General features: G+C 32.1%; 1 protein-coding gene across 1 annotated transcript; it reads left to right on the top strand.

The window, feature by feature from the left end:
* The first annotated feature begins 12,682 nt into the window (after positions 1-12,682).
* On the top strand, positions 12,683-23,070 carry LOC140433457 (endoglucanase-like). The gene is made up of 3 exons (XM_072521458.1): positions 12,683-12,819; positions 17,675-17,947; positions 22,616-23,070. The coding sequence occupies exons 1-3, from the start codon at positions 12,780-12,782 to the stop codon at positions 23,035-23,037; spliced, it is 735 nt and encodes a 244-aa protein (XP_072377559.1). The 5' UTR covers positions 12,683-12,779; the 3' UTR covers positions 23,038-23,070.
* The last annotated feature ends 1,466 nt before the right edge of the window (positions 23,071-24,536 follow it).

Below are 24,536 nucleotides of genomic sequence, written 5' to 3'. Positions count from 1 at the left end.
TTACTGTATCGTCTGCAAAACGCAATAGCCCAGTCTGGTTATACAAAAATCATCGATTTCACGGCAAAATGTTTCGCAGATATCTGAAGCTTTTAAGACATAGGTGGAGGTTACTAGATGACGAATAGATAAAAAGATACTCCTATTTTTACCTTGCGTTTTTTTTAAACAATAATTTATGGTCAGAATTTGATTTTTTATCCATAAGTTTTTTCCCTTATAATTTCAATAAACAATATTTATACCATTTTTTTATATCAAGAATATCTTTATTTTCCCGTTTTTTCAATTAAAATTGATAAATAATTTACAAAGATATTTGCAAAAAAGCAGTTTTTTTGCACTAATGTATAAATTTAATTAATTTTTTTATTGACAAAATAAAATGTTATTAATATATTTCAACATTAAGGAATTACAGTACTTTAAATTTGTGCGAAATTTCCTCCTGATCGGTCAAACAGTTTAAAAGTTATTCAATTTGTTTATCCCTGGGACTAATTATTTAAACCATTGATCTGGCCCTATGAATGATGCTAGACACATTAAACAAATTTTATAGGATTCTTTAAGACTTAGACTATCTCAGAAGTTAAATGAATATTGAGTTTTCATCGAAATTATTTACAAAATAAACGTTTGAAAAAGGGGTATGTTTTTTACTTATAAACAATTGTAATAACTTCTATATTTTTTAAGCTACAGACTTGTACGTACAATCATTAGATAGCTGGTAAAAAACTCACATTTCACAAAAAAATAAACCTTCTATGAACAATAGGAACGAAGTTAACGACAATTTCTTTGTTAATTATATCTCCATTGTTTATAAACATTAAGAAGTAGAATTTGCAAAAATTTTGAATGAAAATCTAACCTTTATATTGAATTTTATAGCTATAAAATTCATCTAATTTTTCGAAACTTAAAACCTTTCGAAACGAAGTTACTTTCGAAAGATCGACATAGGAAAGTGGAGGGGAAACTGTTTTAGCTCCTCGCTGCAAAATTTAATATTATGGTTACGGATTTATCATTTAAAAGCTTCAACAGTTCTGTAGGAATTTCATCAGGTCCATTTGCTTTTCCATTTTTAGCGTTTCTTATTGCGTATTCTACTTCTTCTTTCAATATGTCTGGCCCAGTTGCATTGATTATCTGAGTTAAGTTGTTTCTATCGTCTTCAAATAATTCATTCAGGTATTCAGTCCATCTTTGTATTTTATTTTGCAATAAGATTTCCATCTTTGTCTTTAAGTTTACCTATTTGGCATTTATTTATGCTTCCTGTTATCTCTTTTACTTTTTTGTGCATATTGAACGCATCGTACTTTTTCTCATAGGTTTCCATTTCTTCACATTGTTCTTTAATCCACTCCTCTTTGGCTTCTTTTATTATCTGTTTTATGTGTTTATTTATTTCTTTGTATTTGTCTGGGTAATTCTTCATCTTTCTTTTTTGTTCCATCAAGTCTAGTATATCTTGTGTCATCCACCCCTTATTCTTTGTTGTTGTTTTTGTAAGATGTTTCTTTCCTGCTGTTTGTATAGCTGTATTTATGTACTTTAATTTTTGGTTAACGTTGTTTGTATCGTTAATTTGTTGCTGCACTGAACGGAGGTTTTCATTTATTTCTTCTCCTGTTTCTTGTCGTATATTTTTGTTTCTAAGTTTATTTAAATCTAGTGCCTTTCTGTGTGGTCTTCTAATCTTTTTTGGTCTGGCCTCTATCACAGTAACTACCGGGTTATGATCTGAGCTTATATCAGCTCCTGGGTACGTCTTAGTACACTTAACAGCATTATGATACCTCCTTGCTATCATAATGTAGTCTATTTGATTTCTCACTATTTTTTCTTTGGTATGTTGTGGAGATGTTTATGTATATAACCGTCGAGGAGGTAATTTGAAAAAGGTATTTGTTATTATGAAGTCTTCACTTTGGCAAAATTGAATCAATCGACCTCCTGTCATTTCTGTTTCCAAGCCCATATTTTCCTACTTGTTCTCCTACCTTACCTTGACCCACCTTGGCATTAAGATCGCCCATTAATATGTTAATGTATGGAAAGATTGACTTAATAAGTGAAGACAAACAACCTGCAACAAAAAGGTTCAGACCTGACAGTGAAGTCGAATAAATGAACCAAATTTTAACTTTTAAACCAATGTATGTTAAGAAAATAAAAAAAGTAAAGTTCAATAAACATTGTAAAATTTATAAGGCAAGTGATGAAAAAATCGACTTATTTTATCTAAGCAGTAAAGCGATTAGATTAATATTGTATATCATATTTGTAAGAAAAATAGAATAAAAATCAATATTGTTAATTACAAAAATACAAACAATTATAATTAATATAAGGAATATAATAATATAATGTGTAAAAAATTACCTGGAATTTAATTTATAAAATATATAAGTATTATTACATCATTGATATAAAATGAAAAAACATATGTTGATTTTCCGGGATTTTCCGAGATTTATGGGGGGTGAAAATTATGTCATCATTATTAATACTGCGACAGACTATTCGAGCAAATTAAAAAAAGTAAGTATTTATGGTGAATTTCAAATGGACTAAATTTTTCCGAGTTTTCCCATATTTTCCGGCCAGTGAAAACTATGTAGTTATTCATATTTCGACGAGCTACCCCGGAATAAAAAAAAGAGGCTTGCAGCTGCCAAAGGAAGCCGAGATAATGTAAATTTTTCCTACGTGTTGCAATCTGAAGTTTCGATGCCGAAAAAAAAAAACGGAGCTGAAACAGATATCCTCTCCACTTTCCTATGTCGATCTTTCGAAAGTACCGTCGTTTCGAAAAATTCGATAAATTTTATAGCTATAAGTTTCAATATAAAGTTTAGATTTTCATTTAAAATTTGTGCAAATTTTACTTCTTAATGTTTATAAACAATGAAGATATGATTTTTTAAAAAATAGTCACTAACTTCGTTTATATTGGTCATAGAAGGTTTTTTATTTTTTATTGTGAGCTTTTTTACCAGCTATCCAATGGTTGTACGTACAAGTCTGTAGCTTGAAAAATATAGAAGTTATTACAATTGTTTATAAGTAAAAAACATACCCCTTTTTCAAACGTTTATTTTGTAAATAATTTCGATGAAAACTCAATATGCATTTAACTTCTGAGATAGTCTAAGTCTTAAAGAATCCTATGAAATTTGCTGAATGTGTCTAGCATCATGCATAGGGCAAGCTCAATAGTTTAAATAATTAGCCTCAGGGATAAACAAATTAAATAACTTATAAAATATTTGACTGATTGGGGGGAAATTTCGCACAAATCTAAAAGATGGTAATTCCTTGATGTTTAAATGTATTAATACCATTTTATTTTGTTAATAAAACAATTAATAAAATTTATAAATTAGTGCAAAAAAACTGCTTTTTTGCAAATATCTCTGTAAATTATTTATCAATTTTAATTAAAAAAAACGGGAAAATAAAGATATTCTTGGCATAAAAAATGACATAAATAATGTTTATTTAAAATATAAGAGAAAAAATTTATAGACAAAAAATCAAATTTTGACCATAAATTATTGCTTAAAAAAACGCAAGGTAAAACTAGGAGTATCTTTTCATCTATTCATCATCTAGTATCCCCCACCTATGTCTTAAAAGCTTCAGATATCTGCGAAACATTTTTCCAGCTTTTTTTTAACCAGACTGGGCTACAAGTTATTATTCTTTATCCCGCACTTGACACCAATGTAACATTTATATAAAAATGCATTATTCGATTTATATAGACTATTTATTTAGATTTCATTTCTGTACATCAAATCATTCGAAGGACTTCGAATAATAGTAAAAGTTGAAATTTATCAGTCATCATTGACTCATCGTTCTAGATTGCCGTTACAGGTCCGAGGTCCACTTTAGCATTTAAAACGTTAGCATTATCGCAACATTAATTCAAGCATGTCTCCGTACAAGCCAAATAAACATGATACCGCGAAAAGCTCATTAAATCAGTTATGGTTCCTTAGATCGTACCCACATTTACTTGGATAACTGTATGTTTGCTCGTCTTCTTATCACTTGGTAACTCTGAATAAATCTTACGGAACTATCGTAATAATAATATTACAGATCTTTATAATAACTTTTATATAAAACAACAAACAATATTACAATCCTTTAACAATTTTAACCGAATGACACAACTATTCAAAACACAATTACTACTATTACAGCCCTGTAACATATTTCTTTAATTTTTTATTTCATAATTTCTTCTTTCTTTTATTTTTTTAATGCCTACAGAGTACGCTTCTATATAATATTACCCTGCATTATATTTACTCTACCGACAAATAATTCAAATTTCGCTAAATGTCCCTTTAACGTTTTTATAATCTCATAAATCAGACCTTTTAACTTAACTATCAGACCTTTAACTTTTTAACTTAAGGATGACTTAACTAAATATCAGATAAACTATTTGAATAAAGTGAAAGAAGAATTGGAAAAACGTAAAGTACTTAACAAGGAACTAAGAATAAAGTGTATTAATTAAATTCCAACTATTATTAGTACTAACCAACAACATGCCGCAAAAAACGAATAAAGTTGACAGCAATAAATATCTTTTATACTAATATTGCTTCTCTACATGCTAAGATTGCTGACTTTTTGTCATTTACATCTGCTAATTCCGATATTCACATTTTTTCTGTAACAGAATCCTGGTTAAGTCCCAGAATACCTTATTATTTTGTAAAACTTGATGGTTATTCCATTTATCGTAAAGATTGTCTAGATCGAGCCTGTGGCTCACTCAGGAAGGAGGGGGTTGGGCGTTAAAACCCCCCCAGGGCATAAATTTTTCATTTATTTAGATATAGATACCTAATATTAGGGTCATGACAAAAGTAGACAGAACGAGTGTGTTGCGAGTAGCATGCGCCTAGAGGACTGTATCTGCGACGGCCTTGTGGGCTATGTGTGGGTTGTGTTCCTCTGCATGTGTTAGCAGTAGAAAAGAGACATATCTATGAGAGAAGAGAGAATTTGACAACAGCTATAAAAAAAAGAAGAAAGTGAAAGATCAATGGAAAGATGGCAAGAAGAGTGGAATAACAAGAAAGTTGTTGCAAAGTGGACCGAGATGCTGATCTCGAGACTAAGGGACTGAGTAGATTGTCTGTTTTAGGGCATATCTTTATAGGTTCAGAAAGACAGATACAGATAAATGCCTATACTGCGAATATTCCTACATTGTTATTCACACAACGCTGAAGTGTAATAGATGTACAGTGGAGAGAAATAGAATGTATCAAGAAAAAGGTATGAACCCTGTGACTGTAAGAGAGATGATCGTGAAGATGACGGGAAGTACGGAGGGATGGAATAGTATTCACAATTACATCTAAAGTATTAAAAAGAAAGAAGAAGAAGAGACACACCAACCGGACCAACGACAGAGATAAGATCCAATTACTATTTTAATCTGAATAAGCCACAATTACGGGTTAAAATAAGTTTATTGGCGCTTGAATCTCCACTTCGGAATTCGTTCTCAAATTAAGGTAGCTGGTCAAATATTGCCACTGTTCTTAATAGTGCCACCCCCGTATTACAGATAGTATCGACGCTGCAACTAAGGTGGCAACAGTGGCGAGTGTCTTTGTCTATCAGCAACGTGTTTTCTATTCGACGGTTTTAGTCTATGGTATCCATCAGATGTAGAAGCTTACTGCATGCCAAGAAAACGAGCTGAGTGATCAGAAGAAGATCTACGCTCGGCGCTGCAAATCATAGCGAACGTAATGTCAAACAAAGGGGCTGCCAAGCAATATAATATTCCTCGCTCAACGCTTGGTCTTTATCACAGAACACATAATTCCGTAAGAAAGCTTGGAATATCACCGGTGTTGTCTGCAGCACAAGAAAATGATCTTGTCGAAAGAATTTACACATTAGTTGAAGTAGGTATGCCTATTACAAGCAAGATTCTAATGAAAAGTGTGTTTTCTTACGTTACAACAAATCATATACCAAATCCGTTTTCTAAAGACACAAATTGAGCTTGTAGAATATGGCTTAAATAATTCTTGTGCAGCCATTCAGACGTAGCTAGGCGAAAAGCTCAACTAATGAATATGGCTCGAGCCCAAAAAATGAATATAATATTCGTTGATGACTTCTTTCATAAACTGAGAGATACCACAGAAAAACTAAACCTATTTGACAAACCTGGTAGCATATATATTACGGACAAAAAAAGGATGCAGATTGACAATCCATAAGCAATAAATTGTTTTTGTTAAAAGGGAAGCAAAACGGGTACATTTAACAGCACCCGAGCACGGAGAAAACATGTCAATTGTAGGTTGCGGAAATGCGCTTGGACAACCTGTACTGCCCTTTGTGCTATTTAAAGGTCAAAAGTTTAAACCTAAATGGTCTGATCACTTGCCCCCTGGCTAAATAGCTATTGTCACAAATAAAGGTAGTACGACATGAGAAGCATTTGTTTTGTGGCTTGACCATTTCTTTTCATTCAGAAACCCTGGTCCTACCCTAATAATATTTGATGGAGCTTAAAGTCACCTAAGTATTTCTATAGTTAAGGTAGATAACCGCATGGACATAACTTTATTTTGTCTTCCTAGCAACACGTTACACGAGTTGCAACCTATGGACAAATCAGTGTTTAAAAGCTTTAAGACATTTTGGGGCCAAGGAGTTCTACAGATTTAACAATAAATCCTGGCAAGGCTATTACCAAAATGAGGTTTGGAGAAATTTTTTACTCTATTTTAGTTAAAAGTAATGACACCATCAAACATTATCTCCGGTTTTACATTTACCTGCAATTATCCCTTTAAACTAGACGCTATACCTGAAGCTACCTTTACACCACTTATCAGATGTTCTTAGAAGTTCAGAGAAAACTAATAACAAAAAAAAAGAAGCGTTTAATTACTGTCTCAAGTAGCGAATTATTATCAGATTTTAGTCTTTACGGTGACTCACTTGACGATGTCTTTAATTAAGATGTACCTATGAAAAGATCTAAGAGGAGCAGCACCTCTGAAGATGACAGACGATGGCATCAGGAGACAACTCCTTCTAATGCCAACCACAATATAGCTTCGCCTATTTTTTTAAATTGAAGATGCTCTAGGAAGCGAAAGTACTTGGGCAAGGTTTAATTATTAAACTGTACTCGTTATCTGCCTTCTGTTTTATCAAAGTTTATTTATTCGAGCATTCAACCTATCAAAAATAAAATTAACTTCTCTATAATATGTATATAATAAAAATACGAATCTTAGTAAATAAAATCGATGAAGCTGTGGTTCGATGTTGGTACCTGCGAAAAATAAATACTAGCAGTATTGGGATGGGTAAGGCAAATGACGATATTTTAGTCAATACCCAAAAACTGAGTAACGACTAATCAATACTTAGTCTAGGTTAGGGGTGGCCGCTCGATCACTACTCGACAACGGACAAGTAACAGAAGCGATCGACCTACACCCGATCGTATACGCGGAACGGAAAATACGGTTGGTCTATGATCAATACTCAAAGACCCAGGTTAGAAGATCTTACCAGATCAGTATTCCGGATCAAACTCGGTTTTCTGTCTTGGTTTACGGAGTTTATATTCTTGGCGGTGTTCCATCTTCAGCGTGCATCGATGGCAGTAGCGAGCCGCTGGTGACAGTGTAAGCATGCGGAGGGAGGGTTAGCTGTTGGTAAGCGCTGATGACGACGTCGGTACAAACGAAGAGAATTACTATAGCTAAAAATATAATTGGACGATGGAAACATGGACGATGACAAAGAGCGATAAAGCACGTTTAAGATGCTTTGAGCGTAAAATCCTCCAGCATATCTATGGAGGAGTACAGGAGGGCGGATTATGGCACAGACGCTATAATTTCGAACTTTACCGCCTGTATGACAAACCTGATATTCTTAGGTCCATCAAAATAAACCGGCTGCGGTGGTTAGGTCACATAGAGAGAATGAATGACATGGAGCCGCCAAAACATATTTATAACTAAAGAATAGATGGAGTGAGAAGGAGAGGCAGACCCAGAGCACGACTTAAGGATCAGGTGGAGGAAGACTTGAGAATGTTGGGAGTACGAAACTGGAAAGCCAAGGCGAAGAATAGGAGAGAATGGAGACTTATCCTTGAGCAGGCCAAGACCCACCATGGGTTGTGGGGCCATTGATGATGATGATGAAAAATATAATTAGATGTAATCTCGTAGTTGAGAAAAAACCCATTGAATAGCTTAATTAATTTAAATACCTCGGCGTAGATTTATCTAGTTACCATGACTCAGTCAGAGACCTAAGAGGGTAGGTGCATAAGGCCGCAGTCATATCTGGATGCTTAAGAGATGTCGTCTGGAATAACTCATACATGCGAACAGAGAGCAAAGTAAAAATTTATAAAGCATGTATCAGATCCATAATGACCTACGGAATAGAATTAAAGAAAGACACCATCAAAACCAATAGTATGCTAAGTACTACCGAAAAGAAGATACTAAGAGGAATATCAGGGGAAACAAAAAAGGGACAAAATAAGAAACAAGCTCATCAGGGAATTTTGCGGCGTACAAGATGTAGTAGGATGGGGTAAACAAAGACGAAGGGAATGGAAGAATCATAAAAAAGGATGGAGGAGCATTGGCTAGCAAGAATTGCGTTGGAAGGAAAACTAGCTCGAAAGCAATAACCGGGGAGATTACCAAAGAGATAGAGATAATTGAAAGTCTACCCGTCATTAAGTATCTAAGTAAAAGGAAAGAAGAAGAAGAAGCATATAATAGGTGGTGTTAATTCTTGATGTTTAACTTTAGCTTGTACTCGTCACATGATTTCATTAGTTAGTCTAATAGACATTGCAGGTCATTGTTAACATCTTTGCTTTTTAATCGTTAGGTTGTTCTGTCAGTTATTTTTTTTTTTTTTTTTTTTTTTTTGAGTACGGGCTATATGGGTGGAGATAAAATGCACCAATGCCGTGTTTTTGAATTAACTGCTTCTGAAACTTTAAGCTCAAATCGAGTTTATGGACATAATGACTAACATAATATGATATTTATTCTTTGATCCCTTTAAAATTAGTTATATACTCGTTGATACTGATTTGTCTTTTAACGTATTTTTTAACACAATAAATAAGTAATAATATGAATACATACAATAATACGTAAAACAGTTATTTGTAAAATAGTATAAAACAGTGATCACGATCTCCAAATTTAAAATTTATACACCTGCCATATATGTTTACAAAACTTAAGATTAAACCAATTGATTGATTTGTTGTATCGAAAAAATTTGATGTATTTATGTAATTTTGAACTAATGTAGATTTATGATAAGTCTTAAGTACTTATTTTTTTTGTTGATAAAGATATTTCTATTGATTCACTTTAATATTGAGAGCAAAATGTACCGAAAACTAAATATAAAAGTATAGAATTGGTAAAAATTTTAATTAAATAGCACGTGCGATGCAATAAATAAAAAAAGATATAGTGCATTGAAACTCAATTATTCAGCGGATACCTTGGGATCATACTGGACAGTCAGAATAAAAATTATCCATAGTAATGCGCACTCAAATTGTGTGCTTATTGCAAAAATTCGTCTGACCTTGGCATTTTTTTCGGTTTGCTCATTAATCCACTTGAATAATACTAAATTAAAGAAAAAAATTTAATTTATTTATAGATGAAGTATAGGTACGAGGAATCATTTCGTTCACTTTTGATGAAGTCTCCCTCTTAGTTCCATCCCTCCTTGTGAAGTATACTTATGCATTTCTTGGCCAAAAATGTAAGATTGCTGACTGGCCGGGTCAGCGCATCTTCTTTCTTGTTTATTCTCTGGATAAACTGTGTAATATTTCCTTCCATTCTCTTTTATTTCTTGCTTTGTTTTTAATTTCACCCCATATTAGTCCATTTTTTTGTGTTCTCTCGTTGTAGTCCTTTTCCAGCTGTTGTCTGGTCTTTCTCTCTTTTTCCCCTCTGGTTGGTATTTAAGACCTTGTCTGATTATGTTGCTTTCATCTTTCCTCAAAACATGGCCAATCCATTTCTATTTTTTCTTTGGCTGTAGTAGATACTTTTGTATTATTTTTTCTGTAGGGCCAGTATATTTTCAGGATTTTTCTTAAAGATTTGTTTAAAAAAGAAGTTTGCAGTTTTGATTTGTGGTTTCGTCCTGTTTCTATGTTTCTGCTCCATAAAGTAGTATACTTTTGACGCAACTAATAAAGATTTTAATTTTTGTTATTTCTGATGTTTTGCTTGTTTGCCATATTTTATTTAAAGCGTTGAATGCATTGAGCCTTTCTTATTCTCATCTGTATATCTTTTTTACACCCTCCGTTTCTTTTCATTACTGATCCCACATATGTGAACTTGTCTACCTCTTCTACTTCCTTACCGTTTATCATTATTTTATTATTGGGTGGTTATTTATTTTTTAAGAGTCTGGTTTTCTCTGTGTTTATTCGTAGTCCAATTGTGTCCGAGTACTGTGCCAACTTGTCAATTTTAGTTTGTATATGATTTTGGCGTTCAGTTTGTAGGCAGATGTTATTCGCAAATTCAAGATCTTCTAGCTGTTTGAATAGGTTCCACCTGATGCCTGTTCGATCGTCAGTTACTTTTCTCATTACCCAATCTATCGCAATAAGGAATAGGGTAGAGAATCGTACACAACCCTGTTTGACTTCACCTTCTATGGCTATTTCTTTTGGTACTTTACTTGAGTGTTCCAGTTTGGCTTTGTATCTTTCGTAAAAGAGTTTAATAAAGTTTATGATTTTCAGCGATATCCCATATTCTTAGGATTTTCCACATCTGGACCTTATTTTTACGATCTTTTTAAAGTTGATAAAACTTACATTATACGTGTATTTGATTCTTGTACCTCCCTTCTGGTGATTTCCATGTTTCCTTATGTATCCGCTTATGTTTAAAGATGCTTTCATCTATTACAAGTCCATTTTGTTCGCAAAATTTGATTAGTATAAAACAATGGTTTAAGGTCACTATTAAGATGATTATGCCCGGAGAGCAGCATAATCCAGTCAGAGGGCCCCTGGCCCGAAGAATGGATGTTGCTCAATGAACGTAATCATCCAGTAACACCAGTGGTACATACAAAATACGCAGATATATTTTGTTGGAACAGTAAAATAAAAGGTAAAAACGTCTTAATTTTAATTTTTTTCAACATAGCGATAGCAAAGCTTTTGCTGAAGTGTATACTTTACATATATAAATATATATATATATATATATATATATATATATATATATATATATATACATCATCTTCTTTTTTTTACTCTTTATAAGCAATTCTGATTGTCCATTGGCGGAATAATACGTCTATGGAAGGTTGTCACTCCATCTTTTGCGCGGTCGTCCGATACTTCTTCTTCCGATTGGTGACTTATCTCTTGCTACGTTTACGACACGGGTCTTCCCCGTGCTGCTTACGTGGTTATTCCATTCTTTTTTTCTTACATTCTTACATTTTCTTCCAAAGTCTTTACTTTTCTTTCGATCTCTCAGCGTATTTCCCGTAATTTTGTATAAATGTGTGTGCTGTATAAATATAATATATATATATATATATATATATATATATATATATATATATAAATATTTATATACATATATATATATATATATATATATATATATATATATATATATATATATATATAAATATTTATATATATAATATATATATATATATATATATATATATATATATATATATATATATATAAGAATAAGAAAAAAGAAGTACTTGTGACTCGTTTGGAACAAATATATAACTGTTTTGGATGGGTTGGAGTCAATAATAGGGCTATTGGTTAACTATTTTTTTATTCTCGAGCTTTCAATTGTGTTTACAATTATTATCAAGAGCTAAAAAAGACAAAATACTTACAAGGTTGAACTAAAAAGAAAAAACAATTTTTGTTAACTTACCAAATAAAAATTAGTTTGGTAAGTAAAAATCACTGCTTACATCTTCAAAATATTTAATACAAAAATGTTTTTATCTAATAAATGTTTCTCTGAAAAATTTTTATAATTTTGAAAACATTTTTTTTAATATAAGAATAATTGAATTTATAAATAAGTTCAAATAGCAACCAATTACAAATAGCCTCAATGTCATAAATGCCAACATAAAATTTTTATTTTTGACAATTATATTGCCAAAAGTAAAACTTCGTTTAAACATTCTTTTTTTTTTTTTTTTTTTTTTTTTTTTAAAACGAAGTTTTACTTCTCACCAACCTGATAGTCGATCATTGACGTGCGTCTTGAAACCGATGGAATTGTCAGGGAGGGACAGTATCTTATCCAGAAATCAAATCAAAACAAGGAATAGAGCCCTTTGTCTAAATATGGATTTTTTGGTAACTTGATAGATATATCTCCAATTAGTTATTATCTAGTCAACATCTAAGAGAATTAATGAAAAAATTCCATAAACATAAAAAGTATGGGTATATCATACACTATAAAAATTAATATTTTAAGATTAATACAGATAATTACCTTAATTTTTCTATCTATCAAAATCATGTTTAATTTATTAGATATACAAATGCACTTGAATTATCTTTTAATTAAATATCTAATGTATCCTTGTAGTAGTGGGAGATTGGTTTAACCTATTTAATAAATACTTCAAAAAATTTCTGGTGAAGCTAAATTAGTATTTAAAAAATGAAATATACAATTACGTCGCTGCTATTACTAGCTGCATGTAAGTACCAACAATGCATCAGAAGCATACCTCTTTCATTTGATAAATGAATATTTCTCAGTAGTACAGTTAATTCATAGATTTGCATTTGTGTTATCTTAGTGAATGTGAACTATCGTTTATTATTTTTTGATGAAATTAAATTCTTCTTTTCCTTCCTTCCTTTTGGTTATAGACATATTTTGCATATTTATCCTTCAGATTATACCTCAGTTTCATAGATTTTGTGACCATTTATTTTTGTCTTACACTGTTTCCTGTTATTTGGTTTATGACCTGATTCCATTAATTTTTTTATTCCTGGTCCATTTGTTATTTCCTTTACTTTTACGTATATGCCTTATATTTTTTTATTCCTTGCTACCCTTAATGTTTAATTTGTTATTATGTGTCCTATTCTGATTACTGTTGTTTTTAAAGCATTTTGTATTACATTTGTATCCGAGGTTATCTCAGCAGTGTACATTACCGATCTAATCATCATTTGATATATTTTCATTTACACTTTTGTTGATAAAGACATTATTCGCCAAATAGAGTCCTATTCTATCCACTTGTTATTTATTGCTTTATGTCCTTCTATTTTGCCGTTGCCAGATAATTTTATTTCTTGGCAGTTCCCTACCCTCATAACTTGTTCAATTAATTTTCAATTGGCAGTGGTGTAAAATTAGTGCAATATTCTCTTGAGGAGGTCCTCATTTTCTGCTATAATAATTGCATCATCTATCATCATCATCCAGCCTTCATTTATTACATCCACTACTGGACAGAGGCCTTCCTTAAACTCCCCAATTCTTTGCGATTTTGTGCTCTTTGCTTCCAATTTTTGGTGATACGCCTGATGTCGTCAGCCCAATGTGTAGGTGGTCTTCCTCTACTACGTTTGTCTGCTCTTGGTCTCCAATGTGTGTAATTTTGCTAGTCCATCGTGAGTCATGCATTCTCGCTACATGACCTGCCCAATTACATATTAGTTCCGCTATGCCTTCCACAACATCAACAATACTTGTCCTTCTTCACAGATCTTCGTTTCTTATTCGGTCCCCCAACGTCACTCCCAGCATAGACCGGTCCATTTGTCTTTGTGTCACTCTCAATTTCGAAGCCGTAGTCTTGGTTAGAGTCATAGTTTCCGCTCCATAGGTCATGACCGGTAATACGCGTTAGTCAAATACTTTTCTTGAGGCTAATTGGTATGTTGGCCCTAAGTGTGTCTCGCAGTTTTCCAAAGGCTGCCCACGCTGATGTAATTCGTCTTTAGATTTCGGATGTTTGGTTATCCCTATTGATTCTTATTTCATGACCCAAATACGTATATTTCTCCACCAGTTCTACCAATTTGTTTTGAATAGTTAAATGATTATTGGGGACCATATTTGTCATAAACTTAGTTTTGGTCAAGTTCATTCTGAGGCCCACCTTCGAACATGCAAATTCCAATTCATTGGAACATATCTGTGGCTTCTTCTAAATTATCTGTGATAAAGACGTCATTTGGGAAACGGAGATAGTTAAGTTTTTCGCCGTCTATTGTTACTAAGAACAGCTCAAGATAGAGAGCAATTTGCTGCAGCTATAGCCATAGATTGTTACTCCTCTGTGGTCCCAACTGACCATCTTAAAGGCATACCCTAATGCCTTTATGAATAATTTCGGTGACAATGTATCTCCTTGCCTTATCCTACGTTTTATTTTTATTGGTCCTGTTTTATTGTGTATCTTAACAGTCATAGTGGCATTTTTGTAAATATTGTAAATCAGTTCATTGTACCTATGGTCAATCCTGCTGTCATTCATTGCTTCTATAAGGCTGTCTATTTCGATCGTGTCGAACGCTTTATGAAAGTCTATGAAAGTGAGGACAAGAGGTTTGTTATATTCTATAGATTTTTCAATGAGCGTCTTTACTGTATGGAGGTGATCATTGGTACCTACCATAATTTGATCGGAATCCTGAATGCTCTCTCGTTAGGTAGAAATCTAATATTTTCTCCAATCTTGATGTCACTAACCTAGTGAACAGCTTGTATATGTGGTTCGACAGGCTAATAGGTCTATAATTTTCTAGGTCTTAGGTTTATGCAAACATATGGTTATAGCATTGTTCCATTCTTTGGGCACCTCTCTTTGCTGCAAACATAGATTCAACAGTTTCCTGAATTAATTTAATAGCATATCTCATCCATTTACGATAGCTTCTATTACAATTCCATCCTCTCCTGGGACTTTGTTATTGTCGAATCTCATCTACCTTTATTTCTGGCATTAGTTCGGAACCTTGATTCATAATCTTCTTGGAAATGGCTGTTTCTATTCATGTTTGATCTTCTCATCTACTTCCATATAATTTCTCGTAAAACTCTTCGACTCGTCCCTACGTGATATTATTGCTTCTTTGATCTAGCAGCGTTTCAGTAAATGTTGACTTGACTCGTTGACTTTCTTGTAAGGCTTTTATGATGCAATTTTTAAAGTCGTTAAGATCGTTCCTGGAGATTTCATGCAGTAGTAGTTTATTATTGATATGTGCCTGATATTAGTTGATATCTAAATCTGCATCATCTATATATTTTCTTAATTGGTGCTTTCTTTATAAGTTCGTGCATGATCAAATTGAAATAATAAATTACTCAAAGAATCTTCTTCTCTTATCTCTTTCTCGAATGTGATTATTGGTTTTACTCATTTTACTCCTAGCAATTATTTATTTGTCTTAGTTTATGTATTCTACCGATTTTAGCGATGGATACGATCCGATACCGATGCGATATACTGTGACAACAAGATGCATCTTATGCTGGCGAAAGCGATGATAAGTTTAATGTAATTTTGGTCACTGTCTTAGCGATTCGTTTGTATGTCATGCTGTTAGAGAATCAACTTTTTTCCATTATATAAAGAAATGAAAAAAACGCTCGCCAACGACAGTGGGCAAAGCTAACTCGGATTTCTCACTGAGAAATAACGCTGTTCCGCTAGCTAATTCAGAATGTTTCTGATAGAAACTTAATAGAAAGTATAATGATGCGACTTACGCCCTTTTGAAGGTTTAAAAAAATTGCACACTTTGGACACACGACATTGGACTGCTCCCTTCCTAATGCCGTGAGCAAGACAAGAATGTCAATGTCCTCTGTTAAGACAGTCACAGAATCGTAAGCTTGAAATGCAACGCAAAACGAATAATGACTATATTTGCATCAGATTCAGTCTGGTCGATACTAAAACCCACTTCTGATAGAGCAGTTTTGAGAAGGTCTATTAAGTTTGTTTTGTTCTTTTCATTACCAAGAAATTTATCTTAGAAGAATAAAATTGGTGCGGTGCTCTTATTAAAGCTGGTTTCTTCCTTTCTCCTTGGATATTTATATTAAAACAGATAAATAAGGATCAAAATAATGTAGTATAAAAAACTTTATTTAGAAGAAGTAAAAGCAAACAGATAACATGCATACATTTAATTCTAATAAATCATTAATATTTACAAGTTAATTGTCAAAAATATACAAACCAGTATTTATGTATAACCAAGAATGAGTTACAATGGTGATTAAACAACGAAAATGATAGAAAGATTAAGTATGACGCAACGAACTTTATAATAAATTGACCCTCAGGTAATACAGGAATAGTAAAACTCAAGCGATTATAATACCTGACAAACCGGAGATGTGAAAATGGAATATCCAATAATTCTAGAAATTTGGGAAGTCCGGCAAATAACTGCATAAAAATTAATATTTCATGTTAAATTTATAAAACAGTATATCCACACATATGATAACATAATTAATTAGTAGTAAAATGAATCACCTTGTTAATAAAGACACACAACATGCAATCTTAAGGACAAATAAACAATAAATATACACATTCAATTAATGGTGAATCAATAAAATTATTGATATAAGCAAATCAATAATAATAAAATCAATAATACAGAAATCAATAAAGATACAAATACACTATACGTAAAGTTAATAAAAAATTCGAAATGAGAGTAAAATATTTATTATATAGTATTATATTATACAGTAAAAGTAGTAAAATATTAAGTTAAAAGTTAAACAATCCTACAAGTAAACAATACTTGCTATAGAACATCAAACAATGTAATTGGTGTATCTATAGTAGTTTGTACTTTACCACGTGGAGTGTGGGTAGCAGCGGGGCTACCTCACAGGTAGAGGTAGGACATGACTGCACCGCAGCAGATCTTGAAGCAAAGTGAGTTGAGAAGTTGAGATTGCAAAAATATGCATCTCCGGGTGTCTCTGCTAATTTAATTCGTCCTACCCGCAGTGAGATGGGGTTATCGGTATGATGTTGAAATAATTTATATTTAATATTTACTTAATATTTATATTAAGTTGCGAAACTGCAAGCAGTACTTTCCTCTTTATACATTTTCAGAATATATATTGTATAATAAAGGCGATAGTACGCAGCCCTGTCTAGTTTCTTTTTTTTATTTTGAATTTTTATTATACAGATTTCTTAATAGGTTAACTAGGTGGTTATTCACTCCCGTATATCCCATTATACTCTAGAGGGTATCCCATTTTACTGAATCAAAAGCCTTTATGTAATCCACGAAACAGAGTAGCATTGATATATTGTGTTCTCTTGCTATTTCTATTATCTCTCTGGTGTTCAGTATCTGCATCTACATTGTTTAAATAAACGAAATTCTTCTATCCGTTAGGTTTAAATGTGTATACAGTCACAATGGTAGGACTTACAAATAATTTAATAAAAAAATAAATTGGCAACTTCATATTAAAATAATAAAACATTTTACTTCAAATTAATTCTAATAATTTAAGTTTGTAGTTAAATATTTTATTTTTAGATGCAGCAGCTAGCAGTCTGAGTAACCAGAACATCGTTATCAAAAAAATTCCAGGTGGTTTAAGTGGTGTCGGAACCACTACACGATATTGGGACTGTTGTAAACCAACTTGTTCTTGGCCTGGAAATGTAGAATACAAAAAGCCAGTAAAAGCATGCAAGGCTGACGGAGAAAACGCCAATGATCCAGAAAATGAATCTGGATGTATTGGCGGTCAATCTTATATATGTACAAAGCAATCTGGTTTCGAAATTAACGCAACTTTGGCCTATGGTATGTACCATCAAAAATACATATAACTGATATAGTAACATTGCAAATTAATATAATAGAATGCAGAAAAATAACAAATATTAACAGAACCAGAATTAACATAAGTTAAATAAGTCTTCTTCCGCTATCTTTCATGACTATTACTTACTCTTTCTTCAAATATGTCCTAATCTCGGGTACAGTTAACCCATAATTTGGTTTTGGTAGTCCCACACTGCTTCTACTAATATGAAATTTATCTTGAACAATTTGAATTAATAGTCAAATTCCACTTTTCAATTGTCAAATTGAATTTGTGCATTTATGTTACGAACGTTAAAAGGTTATTATATTAACGTCAATGCTTATCGATTCCAAACTTTGTTTTGTATTCTAGTTGTCTCTTGTTTTAAATATATATGTCGTGAATGTTATGTGAATGACATTACCGTCATTTCTTATTGTATTCGTCATTTGTTCAGATACAGCTTGTATGTGAATCATTCTGTATATCCTCCTGAGAGCTGACCTTGATCTTTTTTGTTTTTTTTTTATTAATTAATAGAATTCGTATGATTTTTAGTATAAAAGCACATGTAAATATTTGTAATTTTTTATTTTTTTGCTAAATCTGAAAAAAATATATATTTCCATTCAAAAGAACATCAGGATGCATCAATACAAAATTATTGTAAATAAAATTGTTTAAAGCCATTGATATTTCCAGTTGAACATAAAAATATGTCACATGATTCACAATCAACTTTTGTTTTACCCTTACATCCTGAAAGCTTACATTTAATTTTTTAATTCGGATGCCATTGCAGGATTGTGTTGTATCTTTCTCTTAGTAGACATTTGAAGTGATGTTCTAGCTTTGTAACTGTTTCTAGTTACCAGTGTTGAAATGTTCCCAAAATTATAATTTTCAGAAATGTAATCTTTAAGCAGCAACTTAGAAACAGGTATTTTAAACTCTAGGAACTTCATAACGGTTTTATTAGCATCATCAGGTTGCTTATGGTATGGTCATATCTGTATAGAATTCAAGAATTGGCAATCGCAAGGCCAAATAAGTGAAAAATGGTTTTGACTGTCCATTTTTTACTTCTAGCTCCCATTTGAAAATAACTGATCATCCTGTCAATTAAATCTATTCTCCCCATGGATTCGTTGTACTTTTTAACAATGTTTGGTCTAGGTACCTTAACATATCGGAAGTCTTTTTTGACCATCGCTTACATTCATCTGAAGGTTCATTTCCAACGCAGTTGATGCTAGCATAACTGATTTCATATATTACCATTGGACTATGTTAATTTTTCCATCAGATCTTACATCTTGCTCAGGAGAACCATAACCTAATCAACTCATCACCTTATATGATGTCACATGAACTGCTTTAGGTATATATATATATATATATATATATATATATATATATATATATATATATATATATATATATATATATAAAATAACGGATTGATTACGGCTGTCGCCGCTTCCATCTTTTTCTGTCATATGCAGTTGCCTCTTCTAAGTCTCTTACCGACATTGCTTCATCAATATCGTTGCGCCAACTTCTCCGTGGTCGTCCTCTCTTTCTACTTTCAGAAGGGATCCATTCCAGTACTCTTCTAGGCCATCTGTACTCTGGCATTCTTTTAACATATCCGAACCAGATTAATTGTTTTCTTTCTATGTCATCATTGATATTTCGCTCCATTTTCATTTCGTTTCTTATTTGTTCATTTCTAACTCTCTCCAGTTTCGATCTACCGCAGTTTCGTCTGAGATAATCCATTTCCGAACCGTAAAGTGTAATACTTTGGACTATACTACCGTAAATATGTTTTTTGGTTTCTCGTCTAATTGTTTTTTGTTAGATAAGAGAGTTTAAGGCACGGGTCGCTGCTCTGCCCTTGTTTATTCTTTCCCTGATTTCATCTGCGCTATTTCCCTTCTTGTTGAAAATGACCTCCAAATATTTGCATGATTGCACGCCTTTAATTTTGTCGTCTTCCAAGACTAGGTCACATATTTCATCTGTTCCCACTGAGAGATATTCACATTTTGTCATATTCATGTTTAGACCTGCCACCTCATATTCTTCTTGCAGTTTTCTTACCATATAGCTAAGATCACAGCTGTCTTTAGTAATTACTACCTGGTCATCTGCAAAGGAAAGTGTATACTTATAGCGTGTTTTCTTCCATCGTTATTCCCATGTTTCTACATTTTTTCACCCATTTCACTAAGGATATGTCCAAATAGATTTTAAATAAGGTGGGTGACAGACAGCAGCCTTGTCTTAGTCCCTTTGTTGTTTAAAAAGAAGAGGTGATTTCTTGTCCCATTTTAATTCTTGCAAAGTTTTGTTCGTAGTATTTTTGAGTGGTGTTAATAAGAATTGGGTTTATTGTTTTTCATTTCTCTCCATAGTTGGAAGATCGGTACACTGTCATATGCTTTTTCCAAATCTAATAATATGGGTTTCTCTATTTCTCTGCACTCGTTTTTCCATTGCAATTTTTAATGTGAAAATATTATCCATAGTGGAGCGTCCGGCCCTAAATATCTCTTGTTCTTCGGGTTGTTTGTCTTTAATATCATTTTCTATCAGGTTTCGTAGTACTTTTGAGTATAGGATCTCATTATTGTACCAGTTAAAAAAATATTTTTGTTTAAGATGCAAGTAAAGGTAAGGTGGTGAAATATCTATCAATGAATACATGTGTTCCTTCTAATAATGTTGTAGATAACTTAATCACTGCGGATGGACCAACACCTAACTTCTTAGTATCATCATCATTCAGCCGAAATATATTTTTCCCTTGATAAATATTGAAGTCTAATATTATTGCTTTGAGAGTGACGCAGACAATTTTTTGTAATATTTCTAAATTAGGTTTACATCAAACAAATTGTTTCATGTTACACACGCCCGTAAAAGGTATCATTTGTTCGTCCACAGCAACCTTACTGTACTTGTATCTTGGAAGTATCAAGCAACCTCTTCATATTCTTTCAAGTAATGGCCGGATCTTAAATAATTTGTCAGCGTTTCTTTGATCTTGAAGCACATCAGCGTCAATACCTACTTTTAAATTGCTTCTGATTTAAAAATATATATCACGTGTTATGGTTTGTGCAATACTGTTTTGACTTTTGTTGCCTTGGTCCAAAACATTTTAATTTGTGGATACTAGAGACAAACCATTAGAATAGATAATCCAAAATAATTTTCACCTTAGTTAGAGTAACGTTCAAAGGTTTTCTTTTTTCTTGCATAAATTTAATATTTGTACAATTACAAATATTCTCAAAATCTGAATCATCCAAATACATACCGACGTAGTTTTCAACTTTCCAATTTTGCCTGTCGTAGAGTGTATCGACAACTCCACTAAAGTCTACATGCTGAGGGACAAAAACACCCATTTTGTTTCATGTATTTCGATTCTCAAGCCTTTTTTTTTTCGTTGATTAAGTGCCACGTTATCTAATTCATCTTCGGATGGCATTTCTGTGCTTTGTTCATCATCTGTATATTACGCCAAATCTGATTCCTGAGGCTGATACAATTCTTCATTTGGATGAAAGCCGTCATCAGAGTTTTCAGAATCTGAAACGTTTATATCTGAATTTTCCAGACATTCAAGAAGTCTTTCATGGTCAACTTCGGATCTTAAATATTTTTTATTACCAAAGACAGCTGAAGCAAAAAAGTCTAATATAATATTTTATATAATTTACTGTTTTATTTGAGAATAAAAGCTACAATTGTAGTTTTAAATTAATTTATTGACGTTTCGTACATAATAATATATAATATTTTATGTATGCCTAAGGACATGAAGTCCATAAAAATGGACATCCCTGTTTTAGATAAAAACATGATTTGCTAAGACAACTACATCACATAAATATATTTATAATATCGTATGTTATTACACTAAGCAAAATTTAGGTTATTATTCTAATAAAATTAGCTATTTACCATCAATTGTTTTTCTACAATTGCCCGCCATGTTTGTCACTGTAAATTTAGTTTTTGCCAAAAAATGTATAATACGTACCTGTCAATTTAATCGGACATCAGGTCTCAGGAGGATATGCTATACTTTTGCTATAAAGATATGATTGCTAATCATGTAACCCATTATCTATTCATAGTGAAATGGACGTCCGGATAAAATAAGTGTGGCAACTTATTCTTCTTATTGGGATTTAGCAAATTTTTAGCGTGCATTGTTCTTTTGTATAAATCTGTCATGTGTGTAATTAAGTGTACACAGAGATACAGGATCTACAGTTTAACACTGACTCCGAACGAATAATAAGTATAGAGGAGCTGTAGCTGTATTAAACAGATTACGATTTCGTTGGTTTGAATGGTTTTTCGAAACGGATTCCTTGGCGATACTTTTGATTTTTTAATTAAAATCTAACCCAGATAATTCGATAACAAAGATGAATACACTCACGTCTGAGCTACCTAGCCGCTTATAGCAGCTTTCTGTAAAATAAACTAATCGCTCTGACTTCAAGATCAATTTCTAAATTGGACACAAATATTTGGACATAATTTAGAAAATTAAATAATTAAATTATGAATTTAAATAACACTAGGTTTATGTCAAAAAATATATATTCAAAATACCATACCATTTTTTATAATTTTAGGATATGTTGCTGCTCGTTTCCATGGAACAACTAGAAACATGTGCTGTTCGTGCGTTCTTTTCAGTTTCCAACCTCAAGAATTGGCCAACAAGAAAATGTTGGTACAAGTAACCAACACTGGAAATGCACCTGAAACAAACACTAACTTATTCGACATCGCCATGCCTGGAAGTGGAGTTGGATACTACACAGAAGGTTGTACATCTCAGTGGAACACTGATGTTTCCAGTTGGGGAGATCAATACGGTGGTGTACGTACCTTACAAGAATGTTACAATCTTCCTCAACCATTATGGGAGGGCTGTGCATTTAGATTCAATTGGATGTTGGGATATTCCAATCCTGCTGTTAGTTTTGAAGAGGTAGAGTGTCCACAGGAGTTGCTTAGTATTAGTGGTTGTGATCCAATTTCTCATCCTTAATTTTTATTAAATAAATATATTTTATACGTAAAATGTCTTTTATTCTATAATTTCTTATGATTTATTCTATTTTTTTATTAGTATATGATATAAACTTTTAAGAGCATTGAAGAAATTGATCAAAATTATGTTTTAGTTGTTGGTAACAAAGTACAAATTCCTTCTTATTTATTGTAATCAGATGTGGCGTTGGTAAAAAATTCTGAAAGAAAATTAGAGCAAACAAGAAAAAGAAGAAAATTAAAAAAATAATAATATTGCAGAAATAGGTTTAAAACTTAGTACATAAGTAACAAGACTTAATCGAGTATCACAAGATGATTTTTGGTGAGTTAAAAAAATTATGGTTGGATGGGTTTGCGCTATGTAGTGGACGAAGGAGCGTGAAAGGCGAGTTTTTGGCACTTTAAGACTGATTATCTTATTACTGGTTACTAATTATCATGATTTTGGTCTTCTTTAAGTGTATATTGAGTCCATATTGTTGACTGTAATACGTAATTTTGTCCATAGGGACTTGTAGGTCCTCTAGATTGTCCGCAAATACTATTATGTCATCTGAATATATGATGTTGTTTAGCCGGTACCCGTTTAGCCTCCAGTTTCGTGCAAAGCTTCTATATATATATATATATATATATATATATATATATATATATATATATATATATATATATATATATATATATATATATATATATATATATATATATATATATATATATATATAATATATATATATATATATATATATATATATATATATATATATATATATTTTCATTCAGAGTAAAAATTGAAGATTAGATGAGACACATACAGTCTTGCCTCACTGCATGTCTGATTTTTACATATTCGGTGTGTTTAACGCATGACTTAATCCAAATCAAAATCAAAGAACTCTTAATCTGAATCATATAACTGTAACGAATTATAAGTAATTATACCACACATTATACAGTGTGTCCTTAAAGTATGGAATAAATTCGGTATTTCCTAAATGAAAAGCCCTTTTAAAAAAATCTAAAACACGTCGATTTTTAAATTTAATGTTCTACATTTTACAATAAAATTTCATTATACAAGGGGATACACATTACAGTGATGACGTCATCGGCTCTTTTTTTTAAATGGAACACCCTGTATTTTAGGACATTTTTAGATCGATAAAAATGACTGATTTCAAAAAAGTATAATACTCGGGTCTAATGGATATAATTTGAAAAATATGCGCTTAGAAAATATATTATTTATTATCAATTGCAAAAAAGTAGCCTACTTCTAGTTTTTGGTAAACTGTAATTATTTTTAGTAACATTCAATAACAATTAAGTAGTACAATAGTACAATTCAAAGAATTGAAATACTCATGATGATTGGGTATGGAGATAAATCGCGAACTCAGATGGAAGTGTGTAATTTATTTAATGATAAATATCCAGAAATACCCATCACGCAGTCAACAGTAAGTAAGATTGAAAAGAAATTTCGAGAAACTG

This window comes from Diabrotica undecimpunctata, chromosome 2 (genome assembly GCF_040954645.1).
Source record: "Diabrotica undecimpunctata isolate CICGRU chromosome 2, icDiaUnde3, whole genome shotgun sequence".
NCBI lineage: Eukaryota > Metazoa > Arthropoda > Insecta > Coleoptera > Chrysomelidae > Diabrotica > Diabrotica undecimpunctata.
This window is presented reverse-complemented; position numbering and strand designations above follow the sequence as displayed.

Bases quoted from the DNA above. Each gene is read 5' to 3' on its own strand.
- LOC140433457 (XM_072521458.1), top strand. From the start codon at position 12,780: ATGAAATATACAATTACGTCGCTGCTATTACTAGCTGCAT. The intron at 12,820-17,674 runs GTAAGTACCAAC...TTTTATTTTTAG, and splicing joins GCTGCTATTACTAGCTGCAT to ATGCAGCAGCTAGCAGTCTG. The intron at 17,948-22,615 runs GTATGTACCATC...TTATAATTTTAG, and splicing joins TAACGCAACTTTGGCCTATG to GATATGTTGCTGCTCGTTTC.